This window comes from Cotesia glomerata, linkage group LG7 (genome assembly GCF_020080835.1).
Source record: "Cotesia glomerata isolate CgM1 linkage group LG7, MPM_Cglom_v2.3, whole genome shotgun sequence".
NCBI classification, from domain to species: Eukaryota; Metazoa; Arthropoda; class Insecta; order Hymenoptera; family Braconidae; genus Cotesia; species Cotesia glomerata.
In genome coordinates this window covers 5,530,095-5,553,126 of record NC_058164.1, presented here as the reverse complement: position 1 = coordinate 5,553,126, position 23,032 = coordinate 5,530,095, and the positions used below count along the sequence as shown (strand labels likewise).

The 23,032-nt window shown below is 33.5% G+C and overlaps 1 protein-coding gene across 2 annotated transcripts in view; it reads right to left on the bottom strand.

Moving 5' to 3' along the window:
• Window positions 1–924: 924 nt before the first annotated feature.
• LOC123268861 (zinc transporter ZIP11) overlaps window positions 925–23,032 on the bottom strand; it is a 29,662-nt gene continuing 7,554 nt past the window's right edge. For both annotated transcript variants that reach the window (XM_044734278.1, XM_044734279.1), the window contains exons 5-6: window positions 4,938–5,195; window positions 925–1,311 (exon numbers count right to left, since the gene is read on the bottom strand). In XM_044734278.1, coding sequence (XP_044590213.1) covers window positions 1,233–1,311; window positions 4,938–5,195 — 337 coding nt within the window. In that variant the 3' untranslated portion in view covers window positions 925–1,232. The remainder of the gene's footprint in view (window positions 1,312–4,937; window positions 5,196–23,032) is intronic.

Below are 23,032 nucleotides of genomic sequence, written 5' to 3'. Positions count from 1 at the left end.
AAAATTAAAAATACGAAGATATTTATATTTATAGTCTTCCGAGAAAACCCTAGATACCTAAAACGGGAAAACTATAATCTGAGGGTTTTCTGAACAAAGACACGAGCAGGGACTCCAAATCCCTAGTATGGTACAGAAGATCATCTCTATTTTTACACTTTATTTATTAGTTGCTATATTCTTTATTTCTGTGCCCTGCACCTTTTTTTTTTAATTTTATTTGATCTATTAGAGCCTTTCATTAATTTAATTCTTAATGCTAGTTTAATGCACCATTTGAAATAATTTGACCGAGGAATTTTTAATTTTATTTAAAAAATCTGTCTAAAAATTTAATTAAAAAAAAAAAAAATAATTTTAAATGTAATTTGAGCCCTGGTCTTTTTGATTAAATTTTTAAAAAATTAATTAATTAATTAATTAATTTCAATTCCTCTATCAATTAATTATCTAACAATCCTTCAGTAATAACTCCAAAAATACATCAAGTATGAAAATATAAATATAAACATACATTTTCAATTATTTACAAGATGCGCAAAATTATACACTCAGAAAAAAAATTATTTAATTTAATACGTAATTGTTTAAATGAAATATGTGCTGACACTTTTATCAAAATAAAACCACAGCGGCTTGAAATTAATTATTCTCGAGCTTAGATAGGAAAAAATAACTCAAAAAACGGCGATAACAACATCAGCCAATTAACGTCGGTAATTAAATATATAAATTCATAAGTTTGTAATTATAAACTGCACATATGTACAAGTACACATTTAACATAATAATCAATCTCGGGGATCATTATTAATGGCTGTTTAGAAAGTTGTCAAGATAGTTTGAGTTATCGAATTCACGGGGTTAAATAATAACTATTTTAAAAGTTTAATATAAATGTATAACACATATAACACACCGAGAACTAATTAACTAAATTTATTCGAGCTACACGTAGATCAGTTATATTACGTGAAGGCTCATTAGTAAATATTTAACCCTTTTTTATTTATTTTATTGACTGATGCTTTGGCTCTTAATCAACGTCCACTCAGTCGTCGATCGGTTGAGCAAAAACTCCTCATTTATAATTATAATTATAATTACAATTATAATTATATTCATTATAAGATAATTGTATTTTTAATTATTTTTATTTGTTTTATTGATTAGATCTAGTAGAAAAAAATAAAATACTGTCTCCAGATTGGTGAAGAACAATTTTAAAACAATTAACCAAGTCCTACGTCAAGAGACATCATGATTAGGAAGCCAACCATGGCGCCCCAGCTGGCCAACGTGCCGTTTCCACTGCAAATTATTTAAAATTACCCATTAATAATAAGTTTTGATTATTATTTTGGGGCTTGCAGGTCGAGGACGAGGACTGGGCGTGATTTGTGGTGATTTTATTTTTTTTTTAATATTTTAGTTGTTAATATAATGATTTTATTGTGAGATGAATGAGTGGGAATTAGTGTTGGCTCAAAAATCGAATCTCAATTTTATTTTTCAGAATTTGGATTTGTAAAATGAAGGATTTAAATGAAAATTTTTTAAATGAAAGCACAAGTTGAAAATAATATTGCTGGCTAATGAAATAACGATGAAATAAAGCTCGGTTTTAGCGAGAATCGGCAATTGTGTCGGCATACCACTTGTCACGGGTTGTTGATTTTGTAAATTACCACACAGTCCGTAAATTGTAAGTGACCGTTGTAAAACGCCGCGGCTCGGTGTCTGTTTTAACCACATCATGGGCGTTCTGCCACATCAATCATCATATCTGCTAAATATCACCTTCTTTTTCGCGCTCTGCTGTTCACTAATTTACACCTTTATTTGTATGACGACCGGCGAGGTTATTATTAATATTAATCCGATTCGTTGTCAGAGAAGGGAGGAACTAATTCGGGTTTTTGTTTTAAGTAGTGCAAGTTAAGAAAATTAGTTGAATTAATTGTTGGTGTTTTGGTTATTTGTGAGTTTGATTTTTAGATAAAATTTGATTTAAAAAAATTTTGAAGAAATATTTAATATTGTCAATTTTAATCTAGATTATCATTAAAAAAATATTTAAGTGTTTGCTATTTTTTCAAAATAAAAAAAAAATTTGTTGATATTTTTTCAAAAAAATTTTGACAATTTTCAAAATAAAAAAATTCAATGTTAATCTTTGTCAATTTTTAAATATTAAAAAAAAAAATGATAAATTTTGTTTTTTTGCTAAACTATTTACAGCAAACTAAACGAAGAATTGACTGAAAAAAAAATTATCTTGAATCAAGAAAATATTTTTGAAAAATTTCATTATCTTGATTTAAGTAGAAAAATTCTTAAACTAAAAAATTTTTCTTGGTTTAAATTAATTTTACTTGATTCAAGAATTCTTCGTCTTGATTAAAGACAATAATACTCTTCAAAATTATTCTCTTGGTTCAAGAATTTTTCTCTTGATTTAAGTTAATTTTTTTTTTCAGTCTAGCAAATGTACTTGGTAAGTAAGTGTAAGTCCCGTTGATTGTGATCATAATCATAATAATAATTAATCCCTGAAATTAAAAAACTAAGCCCTTATATCCTTGATTTCTAAATAAAAGATAATTTTTCCCCAGAAGCCGAGATTGTTTCTCGCCTAGATTTTTATACCCTCGGGAGCAAGCGCCGACTCGGTGTCTCAGGACTTGTCTAGATCGTCATATACCCGTGCAGTGAATAATAGAGAGTGAGACCGACAAAATTTATAAAATATAAATGCGGAGTAAAAGAGGGAATGATTGTGTGCGAGGGAATGAGCGAATAAACGAACGAATGGAGGAATGAGCGGAGCAGGTCCGAGTGTAAGTATGTAGTGTAGTACATCTACACATCTATAGAGAAGGTTAGATCGCACGCGAAATACAAAAGAAGCCAATTACAATGACAATGCACATCTAGCGGGTCCTGGGAAAGAAATTCGCCACGTCTTGCCCGCTAACGCTAACTATATTTATATTTAGATTATTTGTTTGTGTGTATGCACGAGTAGAGGACGTATGACGTCACAGGCTATTATATTCCCTAATAATCGTGGTGAATCCCACAAGAAAACAGCTTTCGGAGTGTAAGTGTGTTGCTGGTTATTCCTCCTATCCACTGCAACCTGATTGACTATGCAGTTCAAGTGGTTGCTGAGTAGCTTGAGATTCGTGTGATTCTAATTGGAATTCCATAATATAATGTACTGCCAACTACCTTACCTACTTGTCTCATTTTTTTACGTGGGAATAATTGTTCCTAATTTCCGTGAGATACTTTTCCAAAATCTCGTTTCAATTCATTTCATTCAATCTCCTCATTGGGTCGGATGGATGGAATATAGTTTACATTTTGACCTATTGCCGGTGGGTCCGCAGCCAAGCACCCGGTCCCACCGGGTTTTTAATAAAAAAGGGTCTCTGTACTGTACAGTGTATAGATATATTTGTATATACTGTTGCCGTACTTAACAGTGTGTTATTATTTGTCTGGTTTATTTGTTAAATCAAAGTGAAAAGGCTTTTTGTGTCGGTGGGAAAAACACCGCTAGTCTACTTTCTAGTTTGGGATTATTTTTATATTTAATTTAAAACGATGACTTTTATTCGTGCGTTGAAAAAAAATATCTTGTTTTAAGATATTTAGTAAATTTGACTTTTAAGAAAAAAATTTGTATTTTAAATTGATAAAAATTTAGAGAAAGTATATTAAGAAAAAATAATTAGATTTTTTACTTAAGCTAAAAAAATTTTAAGTTCAAGATTTTTTTTTTAAATCAAGATGAAGCTTTTTAAAAATAATTCTTTTTAGTCCAAAAATTTTTCTCTTAAATCTAATTAAGGACATTCTGAGAAAAAATTGTTTTCTTAGAATTTTTTTGAAATTTTGAGTAATAAGTATCCTTTATATGCAGGAATTTTTTTAAATAGTCAAGGTTAAAGCGAAAGTTTTATTAAATATCAATCGTACTTTTCTTAGGATTGTTTTAAAAAACTGAGAATCAATAATTGAAAATATAACAAGTATTTTTTATCAAAAATAACATAAACGAGCGGTATTGATTTTTTTATAAAAAATCTTTGAAGTTAGTGACTTTTGATATTTTACGTGAGTGGAAATAAGTAAAGAGAGGCAGCACTAGTGCGTGAGAAAGAAACCGATACCCATAACCTATTGATGTCTTTTTCTTGTCTAGGAACGTCCTTAATTTGAACATAAATTTTATATGAACTTTAAATTTTTTAAATAAATATAATTTGAATATTAAATAATTAGAATTTTTTGGAATTTTATTTCAATAATTGCATTATAAAAAAATTTTTTTTCTATAAAGCTTAATATAAGAAAAAAAGCTTATTATCAAATATTACCTATTGGTGTCTTTTTCTTGTCTAGGAACGTCCTTAATATTTTTTTTTTGTGTAAGTTTGATTGGGTTTAGGATCAAAAAATGACTTTTTGTCTAAGCGACACACGCGTAATTGAGATTCGTTTGCGTAAATATTAAAAATGTGATGAATAAAATAAATAAGAGAGAACACATGGATGATAAAACCACAAAGAGATAAAATTTTCACAATCACAACAATAAAAGCGGGACTAGATAAAAGAATAAAAAATGATACGGGATTGATAATTGTCTAACGTATTGTTAAAAAGTTTTTAGATAGTCTTGGCACCTGTGGATATTTACCCATGATTGCTATCACAGCGGGCATGTGAATTGTTATGGGTTATGGGGTACACTAAGGAATAGTTATGAGTATGAGCACAAGTACAAAGAGATACATGCTGTAGGGAGTTGATATAATCAAGTACATGGTGATGCATATCAATTTTTGATGAGCATTTACAACCGTGACACATGCTACTAACTTAGTGGATAGATGTAGATATATGTATATAAGTTTATCACATACCTCTGATGAGCTTCCGGGATGATGTCGTCGACGACGACATAAATCATCGCGCCCGCGGCAAATGCCAGCGCATAAGGAAGAACTGGGCTCGCGAGGGACACACAGGCGGCCCCCAGGACTCCTGCGATCGGCTCGACCATCCCTGATAGCTGTCCGTACCAGAAGCTCTTGAGGGTACTGAATCCTGCGGCTTGCAGAGGTAATGATACTGCCAGGCCTTCTGGAAAATTTTGTATGCCTATTCCTATCGCGAGGTTTCTGGAACGCAAATAAAAAAAATTATGCATTATTTATATTTTATTGATCAATCAAAAATTTTTTTAAGTAAGTTTTTTGATAAATATTAACGTAAAATATTTATTTAGTAAAGAAAAAAAATTTTTTTATTTTATAATCTATATTATTAAGATAATAAGAAAAATTTTGATAAAAAATGACCTTTTATCTTGTGAAATATCGACATTTTTAAAGATATAAGCTCATCCTGATGTTACACTTATCGATACCTTTCAGTTGAGTACCCACATCAATTTTTCATATATTTATATATATTATATATATATGTATATATGAAAAATATATGAAAATGCATGTGGGTACTCAAATGAAAGCTCTTAAAGAGTGTAACATCAGGATGAGCTTATTTCTTTTAAAACGTCAATATTTAAGAAAGTACAGTGCAATTTAACAAAAGTCATTATTTGATAAAACACAATTTTATTTATCCATAGTTCACAAGTCACGGTAGTCATATGTATAGTGACTGCAAAGTTGCTAGTACTATTTATTGAAGAAAATATGAAAATCTTAGCCTTGAATTTTCATCAAAAATTAAAAAATATATATCAGAATTATTGATTTTTGCAAAATTAAGTTAAAAAAATTTTAGACTAATTTCTTCAGTCGAAAAAATAATTTACAAAGCAGAAAAATTCTTGAAATGAAAGATGTTTTCATTTAAATTTAATTTTAATTGATTAAAAAATAATTAATCTTGCTTGATTCAAAAGGATGAATCTCTTGAAAATAAAATTCCAAATTAAAAAGTTTCTTTTCTCCAGTGTACTTGAACTTTTATCATGAAGCATAGTAGCTTAATTTGAAGATGGAGCGAATTCCTCCGGCAAACAGGATCCTTGAGGGACTTAGTCACCTGCAGTAGTGACTGGTGGTGTTGGTAAGCATAAGCAGCATCACCCGAGCCCGAGAAGAGATGAAGATGGATTACGGTAAACGGTGACGAGGCCTTGGCTACCGGGGCCAGTGCTACTGGTGAGATTCCAGGCAACCATCAAGCATCGCTCTTCAATCTTCAGAACCCGGCAATGCTGTCGATGCTTGAAGGTAAGGACCATCAGCATCGTCCGGTACGGATTTAAGATTCCGCGGATAGACTTGCTGACTTAGATGCTTCCAGGGAACTCCCTATTGATATATGTTGCCTCTAATTTTATGGGTAGGTACAATGCATAAAATCCACACGGGCGGCGACTCGTCCTTGTTCAGTCTGCCAGTGAAATGCATTTCTGCTTATGCTTCTCCGGCATAAAGTATAAACAAGTACGCTGTCGGCTGTCGTGGAATCTCCGGAATGCCGATACCACCGCGAACTCGATTATGCCGTTCTAAATCCCACCACAACCGCTTATTTTCATCTTCATCTTCATCTTCATCCTAGTTTTAAGCGTTAAACGTTGTACCTTTACTTTACTTACACATTTTCATAATTCTACCAGTTCAATGCCTCGTCAAAAGTTACTGCCAATTAGCTTATGATATCCCGTTATTATTGTTATTTTTTTGTTTTACGATTATTGGTAGAATTTTTTTTATTTTTTCGATTTCCGGAACTATGAAAAATTTTTTTGATATGCTCATATATAACCTTATGTGGTTTCATCAGAAAATTTCTTGTCTTACATGTTTGGGCTAAATATGGTTTGATATAAAAATTGCTGAGAAATAAAAATATATTGGCCATATATTTAAATTTGGCTTGATTTCATTTAATATGGACATATATGACTTAATATGCCCATATATAACCTAATATAGTCATATATAATTTTTCAAAATTAGTTTTGAAAATTCTCAACAGGTGGCGCATGGTCGTCAAATCGTCTCCTAACCAGAGAGTTAATTTCTAAGGTATTTAAGTTCTAAAATAAAAATTTTTTTTCGATTCTCTTAAAATAGTACTACTGTTACCACAAGAGTCAAATCCCAAAACCTAACTTTATTTAATTAATCTAGTAGATTTCCTTTTACTAAATCACGTTGCAGAAAGAGAGACAGAGATAAATTTTAAATGTTTTTTATTAGTAAATATTCTCATATTCTCGGAAACCATACTGATTATTATTAAATATGTTCTAGATGTTATTTTCTCTTGTTGTCTTAATTTTTATACGAATCTGAACGTCTACTTTTGTGAAATAAAATAAAGTCTGTGATTTTCCATAAGGATTAATGGTAAAGGCAAAAATATGTAAATATTAATATCTTTTTTGCAGGACTCGCCAGGCTTCTAAAAATTTAACTGCTTAATTATGATATTATAAAGTACCAATATGCCAAATTTCATTAGATTCTGAACGTCAATTTTAAAACCGGTAGTACTACCTTAAGAGGCTTGTCTAACATTGATTTTTGGCTTAACCATCTACTAAACAAATTTTTAATCAAAAATTTGATTACCGACATGCACATAGCCTGATATGGTAACATATGAAAATTTTTTTGAGAGTAAATTTAGATTTAAAAATGAATAAAGTTAAAATGAAAAGATTCATTTATCAGTAAACCATAAGCAGAAGCTATTTCATTGTCGACGATTCGAATAATGAGCTGTGTTGGATAAACTGGATAAATTTTTCAGAGACTTGAAATAGAATAGGATAGAAGGGGAATAGGACTGCTGTGCTGGATGATGATCGCAAGTGTTATGTTGGATTGTATATCTTAGGATCGGTGGGGTGATTTATAGGCAATGTAATGGGTAGGATCATGGATCATGGTGGAAAGAGCTGAGGTAAGAACTAAGAACTAAGAACGGAGCCAAGTGAGAAGGCATGGAAGACAAAGTTTGAGGGGTAAAGGGGAAGGGGAGCCCTGGTTAAAGGTGAGGAACATGCGCTGTGACCAGGGGAAAAGAGAAGTGAAGATCAGCAAGCAGGTGAATGAACCGATCGTATGTATATGAATGTGTATGTACGTACTCGACCGTTCTCTCGACTTAGGTCCACCATTTATTGCACTCTGGCTCTACTGAGGAATGTCTTATTGCGAATTACTGAGCACGCCAGTTACATGTGCAAACAAGACGGACTCTATTTGCCTCACTTTTCGCTGGCACTGGGAAATTTCCCTTGATGACTCATCAATGTTGCTTAACTGAGTTATTAAGTCCTGGGTTCAGGTTGGATTAAATTCTTTGCAAAAAAGTTCTGTTATTTTAGGCATTCAGGTGTTGATAGTCCATATGTATTCATCAGCTCTAATTAGTCTACTGATTTTATTATTATCCGGCTGAACAATAAATTTTTGCCTTATTTCCTCAATGGAAATAAATTTTTTTTGAAGAATTTTCCGTTGTATTTTAATAATTCTCTTTGACTAAAAAATGATCTAATTCTTCAAAATGATTTTCTTAGACCAAAAAGTTTTATTTTTTCTCAACTAAATATCCTAGATTGGTTCTAAATTTCAATTTTAAGTATCACAAGTGTCTACTTGAACAAAATTGACGATTCCAGAAGGCATCCAAGCGAATCTTAATTGTTTCACGATAAATCTCAGTCGTAATCAGATAAAGTGTAAGAAAACAGAAAATCTGTTTCCTCTGGATCTGGTGAGATGATTTATCAACTAAAGGCTGTAAAAGTTGGCTGGGTGAATGAATGACTCAACGAGATCACATTCCACAGGAGTATACATAAGAAATACTGTATAAATAATAAAAAAAAAACCTTTTCTTGTAGATTATTCTGTTGCGGTTAGTTTCTCAGGCGATCCACCCACGATGACCACCGCTAACAAGTTAAACGCGTTCCCATTTCAATCTCCGAGACAACTAGCATAATAAATGTCAGCCAGTGTCATTGGTCTTATATAGCAGCGTATCGAGAGGATTTACGATTACCGGACATCTGATATGACCTAAGGCCAGTTTCGGTCTATGTACATCAACAAAAAGACTCTTACGACCTGGAGCTAATAATCAAATAGCTGAAACGAGCGTGTGTGTGTGCTTTGTGCTCTGTATTCTGTCCTGTAAGATGCCATGCGTGACAATCTGAGTTGAGTAAGCTCGATAATCATCCTGATCCGGATCCCGATGCAGAGCCTCCAGGCAGAGTCTCCAGCTTCCATACTACCGGTTGATAAGACCATCCACCATCATCCAGTCCACTTTTTCTTCTATCGGTGACTCTCTAGAGTTTCGTTCTCAACATTATCTAGGAACTAATGTGCTCCTAGCACACACATGCTGGGGTACAGTTACCATTAACTATAACCAGCATCATCACCAGACGAGAGTCGAGAGACGAGTCTTGTCGGGCGAGGTCATTCCAATTCTCAGAATAACTTTTTCCACTAGGTCGTGGAGGAATTTTGCAGGTGTTTTATTTAACATCCTAACTGTGTATTTAAAAGATTATCGGAAGACAGGAAATACGACCCAGCTCGGTACATTTTTTTTATGAATGGGCTTTAAAAATTATTATGAAGAAAAAATCTATTCTAGGGTGCAGAAAACAAATTTTTTGGCTTCAATAAAAATTTTATTTCAACCAATAATTGAATTTGAATTTGACGCTAGCTAAAATTTATTGATACATCCATTTTTTTTCGTACAGAAAAATATTTTCTCAATTAAATTTGGAGCAGTTTTAAACAATTTATTGGTTTTATTAATTGTTTTTATCGCCATTTTCATTAAATAACTGGTAATACATCCAATCATAGCAATATTATTTTTTTAAGTTATTCTAAAGATACCCAAACTCTAAAAATTGTGATCAAAAATATCAAAAACTCATTAATCTAGTTATATTCACAATTCTAAATTCTCACGTCAAATAGCGATTGCAGATCGCTAGTATTAATTACAAGCTTACTTCCACAGAGCGTTTCTATGAATCAATAATTATAAATATATATTAATAAGCAAAAATATATAGATGTTGATGCACAGTATCCGGGAGAAAGCACAGGTAAACTATACTCTTGGTAATGGAATTTCTGCAAAGATATTCTCACGACTAATCGAAATCTTATATATACATATATATTTTAAAAACCAAACATTCATCTTGACCGTCGAGAGTTTGACCTCTTTCCCTTAACTTGGGTTTCGTCTACATGATTCTCCTTACAACTACCATCTCATTCTTCTTAAAACTTATTTTTATTTAGTTATCTGGTGAGAAAATCGCAGATAAATCATTCCCGACTACGAAATAGCCGATACGCCATTGACAAAAAAAGCGTCAACGGATACCCGGGTCTCCTCTTGGGTAATAAATTAGCGAATTTATAGATAAATTGACTACCGTAAACGAAAATATACTTCTACCGAGGATCCAGGATATCGTGTTTCTCAAAACTCATCAGCTTTTATTAATTTGTCCTTAGGTTAGTTCGGACTGACACGGTAGTGCCTTGATACTCTTGACTCTTCCTTGAGGCCCGTTCTTCGGAATAATTCCTTGGTCTTTAGGCGGTCATATACCTCCAGGTATAAGGAATAAGGAGCAGGATACTGTCGATTCGATGACCCAATCGCTTACTTTGTCTCTTTGGTATTAAATGATCCGCTACACCACAAACTATTTCGAAAGTATCAGCTGCGGTCAGTGACAGATCCACCGGGATTTTTTACCCATATCTATCCATCTATATCCACAATGCCTTCTGCGGCGAGCCAAGTAACGCTCCAAACTCAACAAGGAAGTTCATTCATAAAATAAAAAATCCACCTAAACTACAAAGCTAAGCTAATAAAAACAAACAAACAAACAAATTACTGTCGCTTCCTGACTCAATGCAACTCATGCTTCCGTTTACTGACCAGCTATTTACTCACAACATAAATTAAGATAAAATATCTATTAGTATAGATGAATAACCAAAGCTACGGCATCAGAAATCGGTTGTTCCAATTGGTAGTCAATCGATTCGGGGCGTCGTGCAGTCTGAAAGATCTCTCTTGATTACTAATGAAAATAAACTGCAACAGCCAAAAACCCCAACAAACAAGAAGAACTTAAATTCCAAACTGGTTGCCCACGTAATTTCGTCTACATAGTAACTCATACCATACTAAAGACTCACTCGTTTTACCTGTACCCCTTTTAGCTTTATTTTCATTAACATTTTTGTTATTTTATTTAGATATTTTCAACCACCTTTCTTATTCTGCTTGTCCAGGGTCTTCCTTACAAAAAAAACGTACAGACTCTTGAGCAAATACTCATCGTTTGAATCTTCTGGTACTTACTAAGCTGGCATGGGCGAAACATCAAACAACGAATTGTAGTACGAGTAGGTAGATATGGGTAACAGACCGTTAAAATGTCCCGTTTTTTCGATCCTTTGATAGTAAAAAATAGTTTTTCTTTCTCTCGTCTGTTCTAATTTATTTTTAAACTGATGTACTGGATTGGTATCAACTTTCCATTAACTCAGTTGCATTGATAATCCACCGGAGCTGTTTGCCGAGTAATTTAATAGCGAAAAATGTGTAATAAAAGAGCGAAAGGTTTATGCTGATGATGATGATGATGATTAAAAAAATTAATAAATGAAATGGCTGATGGAATCGTGCAAAATACATCCAAGAAACTGTCCCGATTGTAGCGATGGCTGGTCTCCCGCGAAGAGGACGAGGTTTTCGCTCTCCATGCACGGATATTTCATCCATTTCACATCCTGGGTATATACAAGCGGCACGGGGTTGATCTTGTATACCTATATAAATATACGGAGATATAAAGCTGAGGTTTCCATGGCCGGTGGCCCCGAGACTCGAAGTTGCTCGCCACGGCGTTGGTGGAATGCGGGACGGGCAAATCGCGGTCGGCCCGCTTGCGCCTCGTTCCCATGCATTCCTTACCCCCACCCGGCTCCTTTTCAGCTCGTCCGCCTGCGCACCCCGCATGGCTGCTGCCGACTACCTCACCTCTTCTGGCCGCTTGTGCGAAGTGCTGTTCTTCAGGCCCCCTTCTCCCACTCGGCCCTTTTCCTTTTCTTCTTCGTCTTCTTCATCTTGAGGCATTGCGCAAAAGAGGCCCCGAGTACGAGTCCAGCCACCAGAGCGCTGCCAACAGCTTCACCAACCAGCTAGCCACACTCACCAATGATGGTGATGGTGATGATGATGATGATGATGATGATATCCAAATAAACTTTCCACCGATGGATTTTAGAGGCTGCTGTAACCATTGAGGTCACAAGACGACCTTGCCGACTGACAGTAAAGATATACACCAACAGTCTGGATGTGGCATATTTTGCCGGGAAATAATCTGGGCTAGATCGTTTTTCTTCATTCCATGGTTTATGGAACGGAAAGATTTAAAATACGGTTGTTATTGAGTACTTTTCTCTCTGGGTATGTTATATTCACCCAGACTAAACTCTTTCAGCCTTTCAGCGGCTGTATAGACTTGGCTCAGTTCGGCATAAAGAGACATAACGGCTTTGGCCCGTTTGTATGTCTGTTAGCCTGTTCCAAGTAAGATACACGTCGCGCATGCGTAATGTCAGACACATTCCAGGCATCGGTTTTGATAAGCTTACTGGCTGCTGCAATCACATGATCGTCTTTTCGCGATCCATTAAAGGTTTGTCTTATTTAATATCTTCAGTATCTTCAAAGACTTCTTCAGTTTTTACATCTTCATCTTTATCTTCATCTGCCGCTTCAACGTCACCATGTTCATCATATTGAAACCAGTTAGCTTTCAAAGTTATCATCTGCTTCTCGTCATCTGTCAGTCAATCATTCAAAGATTTTACCAACAACGTGCACTGATTGCTATTATACAATTTGATACACAAACTAATTTTCAGATTCTTCGAACGTCAGGAATCCAGTTAAATAAATACTTTTTCAACTTCGTATACAGTTAAAATTCCAACCAACTCCAATTAATTTAACTTATCGAGATTCGAATCCTGAAGTTGAAGCCATTTAAGGTTGTTAACTGACATTGTGAAGCATTTACATGGAAACTTTATTGGCAACATTTTGCAAACACAATCAGATTTGTCCGAGTAAAAGCAATAAAGTGAAAAAAAAAACCGGGCGAAGTTGAAGCAGACGATAAAAATGATGCAGAGTTAATAAGAGTTAGAAGGCGGTAAAAGAGGGGAGAAGCGCGAAATACGAGACGAGAAAAGTATCGGCGTGGAATGTCACTAACTTAGAGAACGTCTCACGGGTCCAGTTCTCAGAAGTTCTCTCCGAGAACGGCTCTCTGGCTGAATGATTATAAAGCGCACGGGCTGAAGATGTTTATCGTGGTAATCATGCTTCGAGGAATAATACCTTTATATCAGAAGCTGAATAAACAATGGTTGATTCCCAGCCTCAACTTCAACTTTGACTTCATCGATCTTGGTAACCTATCATTAGGATTGGTGGTTGGATCTTGGATAAACGGATCCGGGACGAAATTTGAGCAATGATTTTGTAACAAGTTACCCAAAATAAAAATTAGTAAGGAGGAATCTAATCAGACTTATTTGAAATGACATTGTGGATTGTGTAGTTATAAGCCTAACAGGTTAGAACTTCTCACATTGGTAGCAAAAGTAGCAGCAGCAGCAACAGCAGCAGAAGCAGGAGCAAGAGCAAGAGCACTACAAAGTCCCTCCACGATGCTGCATTCCTCGGGACATTGCTCTCGGCTTATCGATTCCCTTCTCTTTCCTGACATTTTCGAGCCAAGCCACGGCCATTCGAGAGAAGTTATCGCGGATTCTTCATTCTATAATCTAACTTTGCCGCTTCTTTCCATTCTCGATGAAGAAGGTACGCCACACAACCAAAAGGCAGACTAATACTAATATATTTTTATTAACGTACACACAGGTATAGGTATAGGTCTTGGTTGTTCATCAGCTTTTGCATTCCTTCGCGTATCTACTGGGCAACTCACACACCAACACACACTTACGGATTGTATACACACACAGCATCCGCTTTAATATACACAGTGAGTCTTTGCTTCAGTACTTTCACATAATAATGTAGCAATATTTTAATATCATCAAGTGAAGATGGAATTGGCTATAATGAGACCACATCTGTACTTTGAAACCTCGGCTGTATAATTTAATACATAATACAAATTAAAATTTTTATTTTATTACTATTAAATTACTTTGACTTATCCAAGACTAAACTTTGGTTTAACTATTTGGATTTGGCTGCGGGCGGACCGTGAATCACCACGATTCAAAGTGCTGCAATACAAATAGCGTACCGGGTTTTAGTGAGAATAGGCGGTAATAATCCCCCGGGAAAGGGAAAAATCAAGATGAAGACACCACCATGCACTAACTCCATCCAGAACAAAATAATAAGAAACATGGCAATTTTGTGAAGTGAAGGGCGAAGGTATATAATAAAAGGCGGACAGAGGATAAGAGTTAAATGAGATGGTCTCGTCGGCAGCTTTGTCCGGCGCCATCTTCGCCATGGGTACCACCTTCATCTACGTGATACAACACCAGTCGAGCCTTTTTTGCTCCTCTTGTAACCTTTGGCTCAACCTTGTTTTTGATTCCCAACCAAAAAAAAAAAAAAAAATTGATTCCCTTTTTACGCCGACTATCGTCGATAAGCAACCTCTCTATGCCTGATTAGTTGATTGCACCATTATGCAATTTGATGGACCAAAATAAGCAGAAATGTATGGAATAAAATAGAGGTGATGGTTGGAAATGCCTCGAAAAGACCTCAGGGGGTGAGAGGAACGGCGTTATCGGCTTTCGTCTCGCCTTAGAATAAGAAGTGCTGTGTATATTGGTGCACGAATGTGGAGAAGAATGATAAAAAGGGAAGAGTAAAGAATAAAGGAAGCTGAAGCAAAAAGACTGGAGTACGAGTGCAAGGAAGGATGAACTTGGATAAGAGCGGCGGGCGTGAGAGACAAGGAGGAGAGAAGAAAATCTTAGACCCAGATTCTGAGAAAAATCCGCATAGTTCTCAGTGTGACTCAGTACCAGATATCCTTGAGCATTTTACTTTGAGCAACTCGAATGCACACACCTAGTTGAGGCTCGCTATCTCGAAACCCAACTCCGACTCTGACTCCAACTCCCTTTCCATCTTTAGACTTTTTAAATAAAAAGCGACAAATAAAAGGCGAACCTCCGCTGGTATTATATCTGCTGGATTTTATCTCTTTTCAACGCAATGTGCTTTCACTTATCGACTTGGTTTGTGGATATTTTCCTGGTTGCTCGGTCTCTCTCGGGTTTTTCCTCTCGGTTGCTGCAGCATGTCGATGTCTACGTCTGGGATTGCTATTATATTTATATATACGAGCAGTTACATTACAAGGCACGGCTGTCTTGGTCTTGCGGGTATGGAAACTTTGGATCTGATTTTAGCTTAGTCGACTTGACTCGGAATTTAACAGTGCATAAACCTATTAAATGTTGTTCATTCATGATTTTCTTTCTTGCTGGTGGCATAATATCAGGCCGGAACTCATGAAACTCACCGCTCGATCTTATGTAATCTCACTGTTTCCTTGGAAAGGACACGCGAGTACGGTCGTTGCACTGCCAAGTTGCGCAATAAAAAATAATCCAGTGATTGTAAAACCTGTCGCCGGATTTTTATTATGTTATTATTAGCTATTGCTCTTTGCTTGCTTTCAATTCTGAGGAAACATTCGATTTGATTTATACTAAAATTACAAACAAAACTTTTGTTTCACTTGCGTGCAGTCTAAGATGCTTCAACGATAGATAACAGACGTGTGTACTCGTAAAACATTATATCAGAGAATAATTGTTTTATTATGATGAGTAGAAGCAAAAATGATAAAGTTTGTTTCACAGACGGATTGTGAGGAACTTGGAAGTTTTTAATGAGTGTAACACACTTGTCAGCCGGTAGGATGGAAGTATTGGAGAATCTGCCAAACTCGTCGACAAATTTTAATTAATTCAGTCACGTTCGTAATTATCTCTGGAGTGCCGAGAGTTTTAAACGCACCCGACAAGTGACAGAATCCCAGAGCTAGAGGAGTTTCGAGGCATCTTGAGAAAACCTAAGGATTACCGCTTTTTGTTATTATTTTATTACACTTATTTTTTTTCTCATAAATTTTACCGCAAGTTTTGAAATTTTTAGCCACTGCTATCAAATTAATCCGCGGGCTTCTAAACTTTTTAATTTATTCATAGTTTTAAGGATAAGAATAAACCTTTCAACAAATAATATTTTCAAAAAATAAAATTCAATCTTTTAAAATTTATCCAAGATTTTCCCCCTTGAATCCGTCGCTAAATTCAAGAACCCATAAAACAAACCCGACATTTATCCGATATCGGCTTTAAATAATAATGAGAGTGAATAACAGTACAACATACTGTATAGATATCCTTGGTACGTATGTAATATGCAAAAGATGACCACACACAGTTGTTCATAATACTCTTGAGTGCATTTACGCTTTTCTCCACCTCCTCGAGTTCTTCTCAATGCATGAAGAATGTCTAGAGGCGTGCTTTGGTGCAATGCAGAATGTCGAGACTTGGTTATAAGTGCCAAGCAAATGTGCCTGTGTGTATATCTACGATCACTGGTGGATCTCTCATCGCGCAATAGTACCTAAGAATGGAACATTAAAGACCAGAACACATTCACATTTCCAGCAACGGGAAATGTGAGCAACTATTAGCAATAGTCAATGCGCATCCTGAAACTGATAAGTAAAAGGAGCCAGAATTGTAGATCTTTAAAAGCAAGAGCTTGTAGCTGGTGTGACATTTGCTCATACTCATGACATTACATGATCATACGTTATCTCACGAGGTTATCTTTCGGGCCGAACTCCTATCCGGTGATGCCGCGATTCATTCATAACCGTGAGTATAGTAGTCGCTAATATAAACAGAGTTTGACTCTTCGTACTTTGACTCTTTAATAAGATAGAGTTCTCGAGTGTTAAGTTTGAGTTTGAGTTTAGTATTTGTCCTTATCCTTCTTTGTTGGCCATGTAAAGACCTTTTTATCATCACCAGCACACCAATACACTTTAACACTGTACTACACTTCACCACTCGGTCGCATTTTAAACAGACCGGATATTGCGCTTGTCGTTCTCGTTCCCGTTCTGTATAATCGACCAACTGATAACTATTTTAACGATAAATACGTATTATATGATGTGATACAATAAAAATGTAGATGTATGTATCTTCACGCCGATGTACATTCAAAGATGTAAATGTGCGGTGTGAATGAGTGCGCTTAAAAGGGCCGAAAAAAAAAAAAAAAAAAAAAAAAAAAACTATAAGGAAAATATATCAGTTGAAAGAATCGTAAAAAAGGGATAGGATCGGAGAATCACGACTTAGACTCACATACCGGAAGTTCACTTTTAGAAGGGTAAACGTCGGCGGCTATTTATAAGGCGGTTTTACACCAGCCTGTGTTAATGTGTATAATATAATGTGTATATACTGTAGATTCATACAAGAGAAGAGAAGATGTAGTTTGTCTCCAGTTAAACTTGTCAGTTAGGTCATAAAGTATCAGACAATCGACGTCATTTGACGTGATACTGTTTTATAAATAGATCTATTCTATTTGCCCGTCTACGTACCTTTACTTCTATGAAGAGATTTTTATTTTTGAATGATAATAGACAAAGAGCTTAGATTTTAGATGCTAATGTTAAATAGGATACTCGAGAAGTTCAATAACTCACTTACAACTTCAAAATTTAGTTTCGCTAATGTAGTTGGAGTTTAGAACTTTCACGAATTTTCAGAGAATCCAATTTGGATAAGTAATTTCATATGTTTTTGATTATTTTTTTAAATCAGGCTTAAAAATTGATAAGTGTTAGAGAAAATGAAAGATTTTTCATTAAAATCTAACTGTGTTACGGATAAAGAATTTTATCTTTAATGGAATTTAGGTCAGAAGTAATTTAAAGTTAAAATTTAAAACTGAACTTCCGGAGCAATATAAAGATTCATTAATTATCACTTGAGTACTAGAAAAATTTGTGAGTTGCGTAAGCTATTCTTAGACAGAAAATTTTCAAAAGACATAATTTTAAAGCTTTTAGAATTTGAGAATGAACTACGATCTCGTAGAAGAATTCTTTTGAAAAAATTTTCAATAGTTGACCCAAGAGCCTTTTATCGTAAAGCTGAACGGATTTTTTAATTCCGAAAGTCCTTCATTGAAAAAATCTCCAGAGGCTGTATTTTCTGTTTATTTTACAAGGAAATATCTTATTTTTAATTTATAACCTACACAAATTTTGGTAAAAGAACAAAGGCTTTATTGAAAATGATTTTCAACAAAAACTGATTCTGTTTAAAAACACAACTATCTATTCTCTCACGATTGTGTAAATAAACTTCACTTTGGTTAGAAAAAAATATTATCTAGGCTACGTAAATAACTAATGTAACTTTCAGTATTATCGTAAAATTAATTGTTCTCAATTGAGATAAATTTTTTTAGTATAAAGAATATAAAATGTAGTAAAATAAAATGTATAAAATGTAGTGAAACAAAAAATAGTCCACAAGAAATTGAGTCCTTATTTCTCACTAAGAATTAAAGTATAAAATGTAGTCTTCTCTCAAAGATGAAGTGAACGAAGTAAAATTTTTTCATCAGATGCTCTGATGTCGCCTTAAAAGGTCTGATTTATCGGAACAACTGTCGCATCGCGAAATGCCATAAAAAGTAAAATTTTCTGCAACACCCACCTGACCTAACTTTCAAACATCCAGCAATAAAAATCTAAATCTCTGGATTATCGTCCTACTCAACAATAAAAAACGTAGGTCGATATCCCACGTTATTAAAAAATGAAATAAGTCTCAAGTATGTTGAGATACATTATACATAATAATGACAATAAATATTAAATAATTTATATTTATAATATATTAAGCATAAAGCAGCTTATCAATAAATATTAACCTGAGGAAGTAGGCAGTGCATAACTTACAACAAATATGGTTTGAAAGTACACTTATTATCGAGTAAATTATACTCGCAACTTTTAATTATTTATTATTAATTATTTTTTTCGATTGATACGGGCTTCTCATTTGTACCAAAAGTTTGGGGTCGAGTGGGTGAAGACAATTTTTAAAATAAGAAAGAGGGGGACGGAAGCAGCTGACATGATAGCTCACACAAACACCATCATATACTTACATACTCGCAGAAGTTGTAAGTTATTATAAGTAACTTTGTACATGTGTATACGATAGAATGTTAAACTTAAATCAGTAGTTCACAGTAGTGGTAATATTTTAAGTTTTACGGGGGAATGATAACCGGTATCATCAACCAATGTTGCCAAGTAAAGCTAGGTACTTTTTTTAAATTTATATTTTCTAAATTTAATACTAAAAAAAATTTTTTTTGATGTATAATTTAAAAAAAATTAATTTGTTATTAAAAAATAATTTTTCATTATTTTTGAACAATTAATTTATGGAGAATGTATATTAGGATGGCGCAAAAAACCGACTATTTTTTATTTTTGAGTTTCGAGTGAAAAAATGTTAGTTTTTGATGTTTTAAGAGCTCTCTCCAAAGGACAGCGTAAAAAAAAATTTTTAAGAGGTCGCTCCAAATTTTTTTAAATTTCAAAAATCGGATTTTTTTCTTTTTAATTTTTGTTCTCTTTACGTCATAATTTTATAGATCAAAAGAAAAGATTTTCCTGAAAGTTTCAGTTCAAAATATGAATTTTAAAAGGTCGCTCATAACTTTTTTTTTAATTTATTAGTGACTATTTAATTAAATTAGCATTTTTTGACTCTGAAATTTAAAAAAAATTATGAGCGATCTTTCAAAATTTAAATTTTGAATTGAAACTTTCAGGAACTTATTTTTTTTTTTGGTCTATAAAATTATGAAGTGACGAGAAAAAAAATAAAAAAAAAAAAATTTCGATTTTTGAAATTGAAAAAAATTTGGAGCGACCTCTTAAAAATATTTTTTTGAGCTGTTCTTTGGAGAGGGCTCTTAAAACATCAAAAACTGACATTTTTTCACTCGAGACTCAAAAAAAAAATCGGTTTTTTTGCGCCACCCTAATATATATATATATATATATATATATATATATATATATATATAAAATGTTTAATTTAAATTAAAATAATTGAATTAAAAGTTCTGATAAAAAAAGTAAATGTTAAAATTTTTAAGTAAAATACTTGAGAGTAAATTTTGGATATATAATGGGAAAAAAATATATTGGAGAATAATTTTCATTAATAAAACTTATAAAAGATAAATGGGTGATAGTTGACAGTCTTAATTTATGTCTAAAGAGTATAAGATAATTATATTATCAGGAAGGCCGAAGTGGTTAAAATATCTTTTTAAATATTTCTTAATTATCGGGCTTGGAGTGAGTCGAAAGAGGGGGAGTGAGGGGGAGAAGACTCACTGTGAGACACAGAGATTAAAGACAAAGATGGACGAGCTTAACGAAACGCGTTTCATTCATTCCAGAGATTCCTAATAGCCTAACACGCCACTTGGACTATGACTACACATTGTAATAGTATTGAATTGTATTTTGTCGTATTGTATTGTATATTGGTCCACAAAGTTTTGTAGCGCCAAGTGTGTCATTTGAATGCGTTGGAATGCCGACAGCTTCAGGCGGCGCATTTTAACTTTAGGTCTTAGTCTGTTGTATTGTATATTTAATTACGAGTTGAGCTAACTGTACTTCGCTACACTAGACTTTTTTAAACGTTTTAATACTTTTGATCCGACAAATTTGTTTTTAATCGTTTATCTTATCATTATTATTATTATTATCATCAATTTTTTAATTGGCTCTCATCGTAATTGCTTCAGTGGAGCTTCTTCATACTTTATTGTTCCGTTTATTGCTTACGTTTAAAATGATGTACATATTTCGAAAAGTCGTTCATGTCCGAAAATATCCATCCGACCTTTTACTTTTACTTTAGAAATTTTAGGCCCTATCAGCTACACAAACCATGGGAAAGAATATTTAATGGGATTTCACAAAAGAAAATTTATGACCGGTAATAAAGTTTTGACTTTTTATTTTAACTTCAAGATATATATTCAAGTATTATGTTATACCAAAAAAGAATTTATTCGCCGAGTAAATGGCTGCCCTGTGTACGCTACATGTATTGATAATTATTGACAAGAATTTACTGTGTACATAAGCCGAACAAAATTAACGTGTATTTAAATTCACGCTGACGAAAGCACGCGAAGGTTTATGGACACAGCTGATTAATCAACGTTACTTAAAACGTTTTCATCCAACCATCCGAAATATTAACAATTGTCTGCCATTTTGTCACTATTTTAATGCTTTAGTTTTTAAAATGGATCCTTTCTGCATTTTTTACAGATTAATAAGCTCAAAAAAATCTTTTTGAAAAATGTCATATCGACGGTCTAATTAGAAAGTGATTTTTTAACATTTTGATGTAGTAATAGTCTAATTATAAATTATTTGAATGATCGAAACCAAAATATTATACTTCTAGAAGATATTAAATTGTTTTTTAAAGTGATAATAAATTTTTAACTAATTGTTTTTTCACACAAATGAAAGATTTTCTAAAATGGAGTTAGACAATTTGCTAATTAGAACGTCGATATTTATTTTAGTAAAATCAGCAACCATCTGATAAATTTGAAATTTTTTTTTTTTAATAAATTGATATTAAAAAATTAACATTCATAGTTTTTTTTAAAATTTTTCAATGTTGGATTTTTTTTGATAATTTATTTGAAAAATTATAAAAATTGTTTGATTTTTGTGAATTTAAGTCTAAAAATTTTTTTCTGCAACTATTTTTTTTTTATTTGTGATATAAATTTAAAGTAAAGAAAAAATTTGCAATTATTTTCAAAAATAAAAAAAAAAGAAGCCGTTTACTTGAAAAGAGTTGGTTAAAAAAAGAAACTTTACATCAGAATCTAATACCCGAAATAATTTTGTCGAAATAAAGAAGAATTTCGGTTTTAAAGACACTGGGCACGTATTTAAAAAAAAAAAAAAAAAAAAAGTAAACAAAATAATGTACAATATTCTATTTAGAATATAAATATATTCTGTTGAACAGTGCGGTTGAGTTTGTACTGCTTTCTAAATTTTACAAAGCATTCCTGAATATATAATTAACTCAATATAATCCAAGTATGTAAAATTGGTTTGGAATAAAAATAATTGATCGGTAATCAATAATAAAAAGTGTTGAGTGTCTACAGTCTAAAGTCTCTCAATAAAATTTAATTAAATATGGAATTCAGTAAAAGGTAAAATATGAGATAATATAAATTGGCACCAGTGTAGAGGAATTGGTACTAAAGAAAGCCGAAGAATGAATTGTTCGCTGCGAGTCGCTTAGTTGTGTGTAACATTCTTCCGAATGTACGTACATCTGTGTAAGCATGTGTTATACATATGAGGATGTGTGAGTATCAGTACGAGGGCTTTTGAGTATATGGCATTGCTTCTTCGGGCTTTGGTGTGTGTATTCATTCTCACATGTGTATTTACACACACGAACCCGGGCTGAGCTCAACTCAAGTGGCCCTCCGGTACGCCCTAATAAAGCAGAAAGGAAGGCCGCTTCCAGGAACTATACCATCAAGATATGCGGTGGTCTGGTTCAATATGTGGCGCCAAAGGGCCACGACGGTCGTTACGATTACTACGTAACAACACATCCTTTTCACGCTATTATATTATGTACTTCTATATATGTACATATTTATTCCCTCAGAATATTTTATTATTAAATTTCTTACGTTTTATCATTTATTATTTCTTCTTAGGACTTTTTCAATCTAGAGC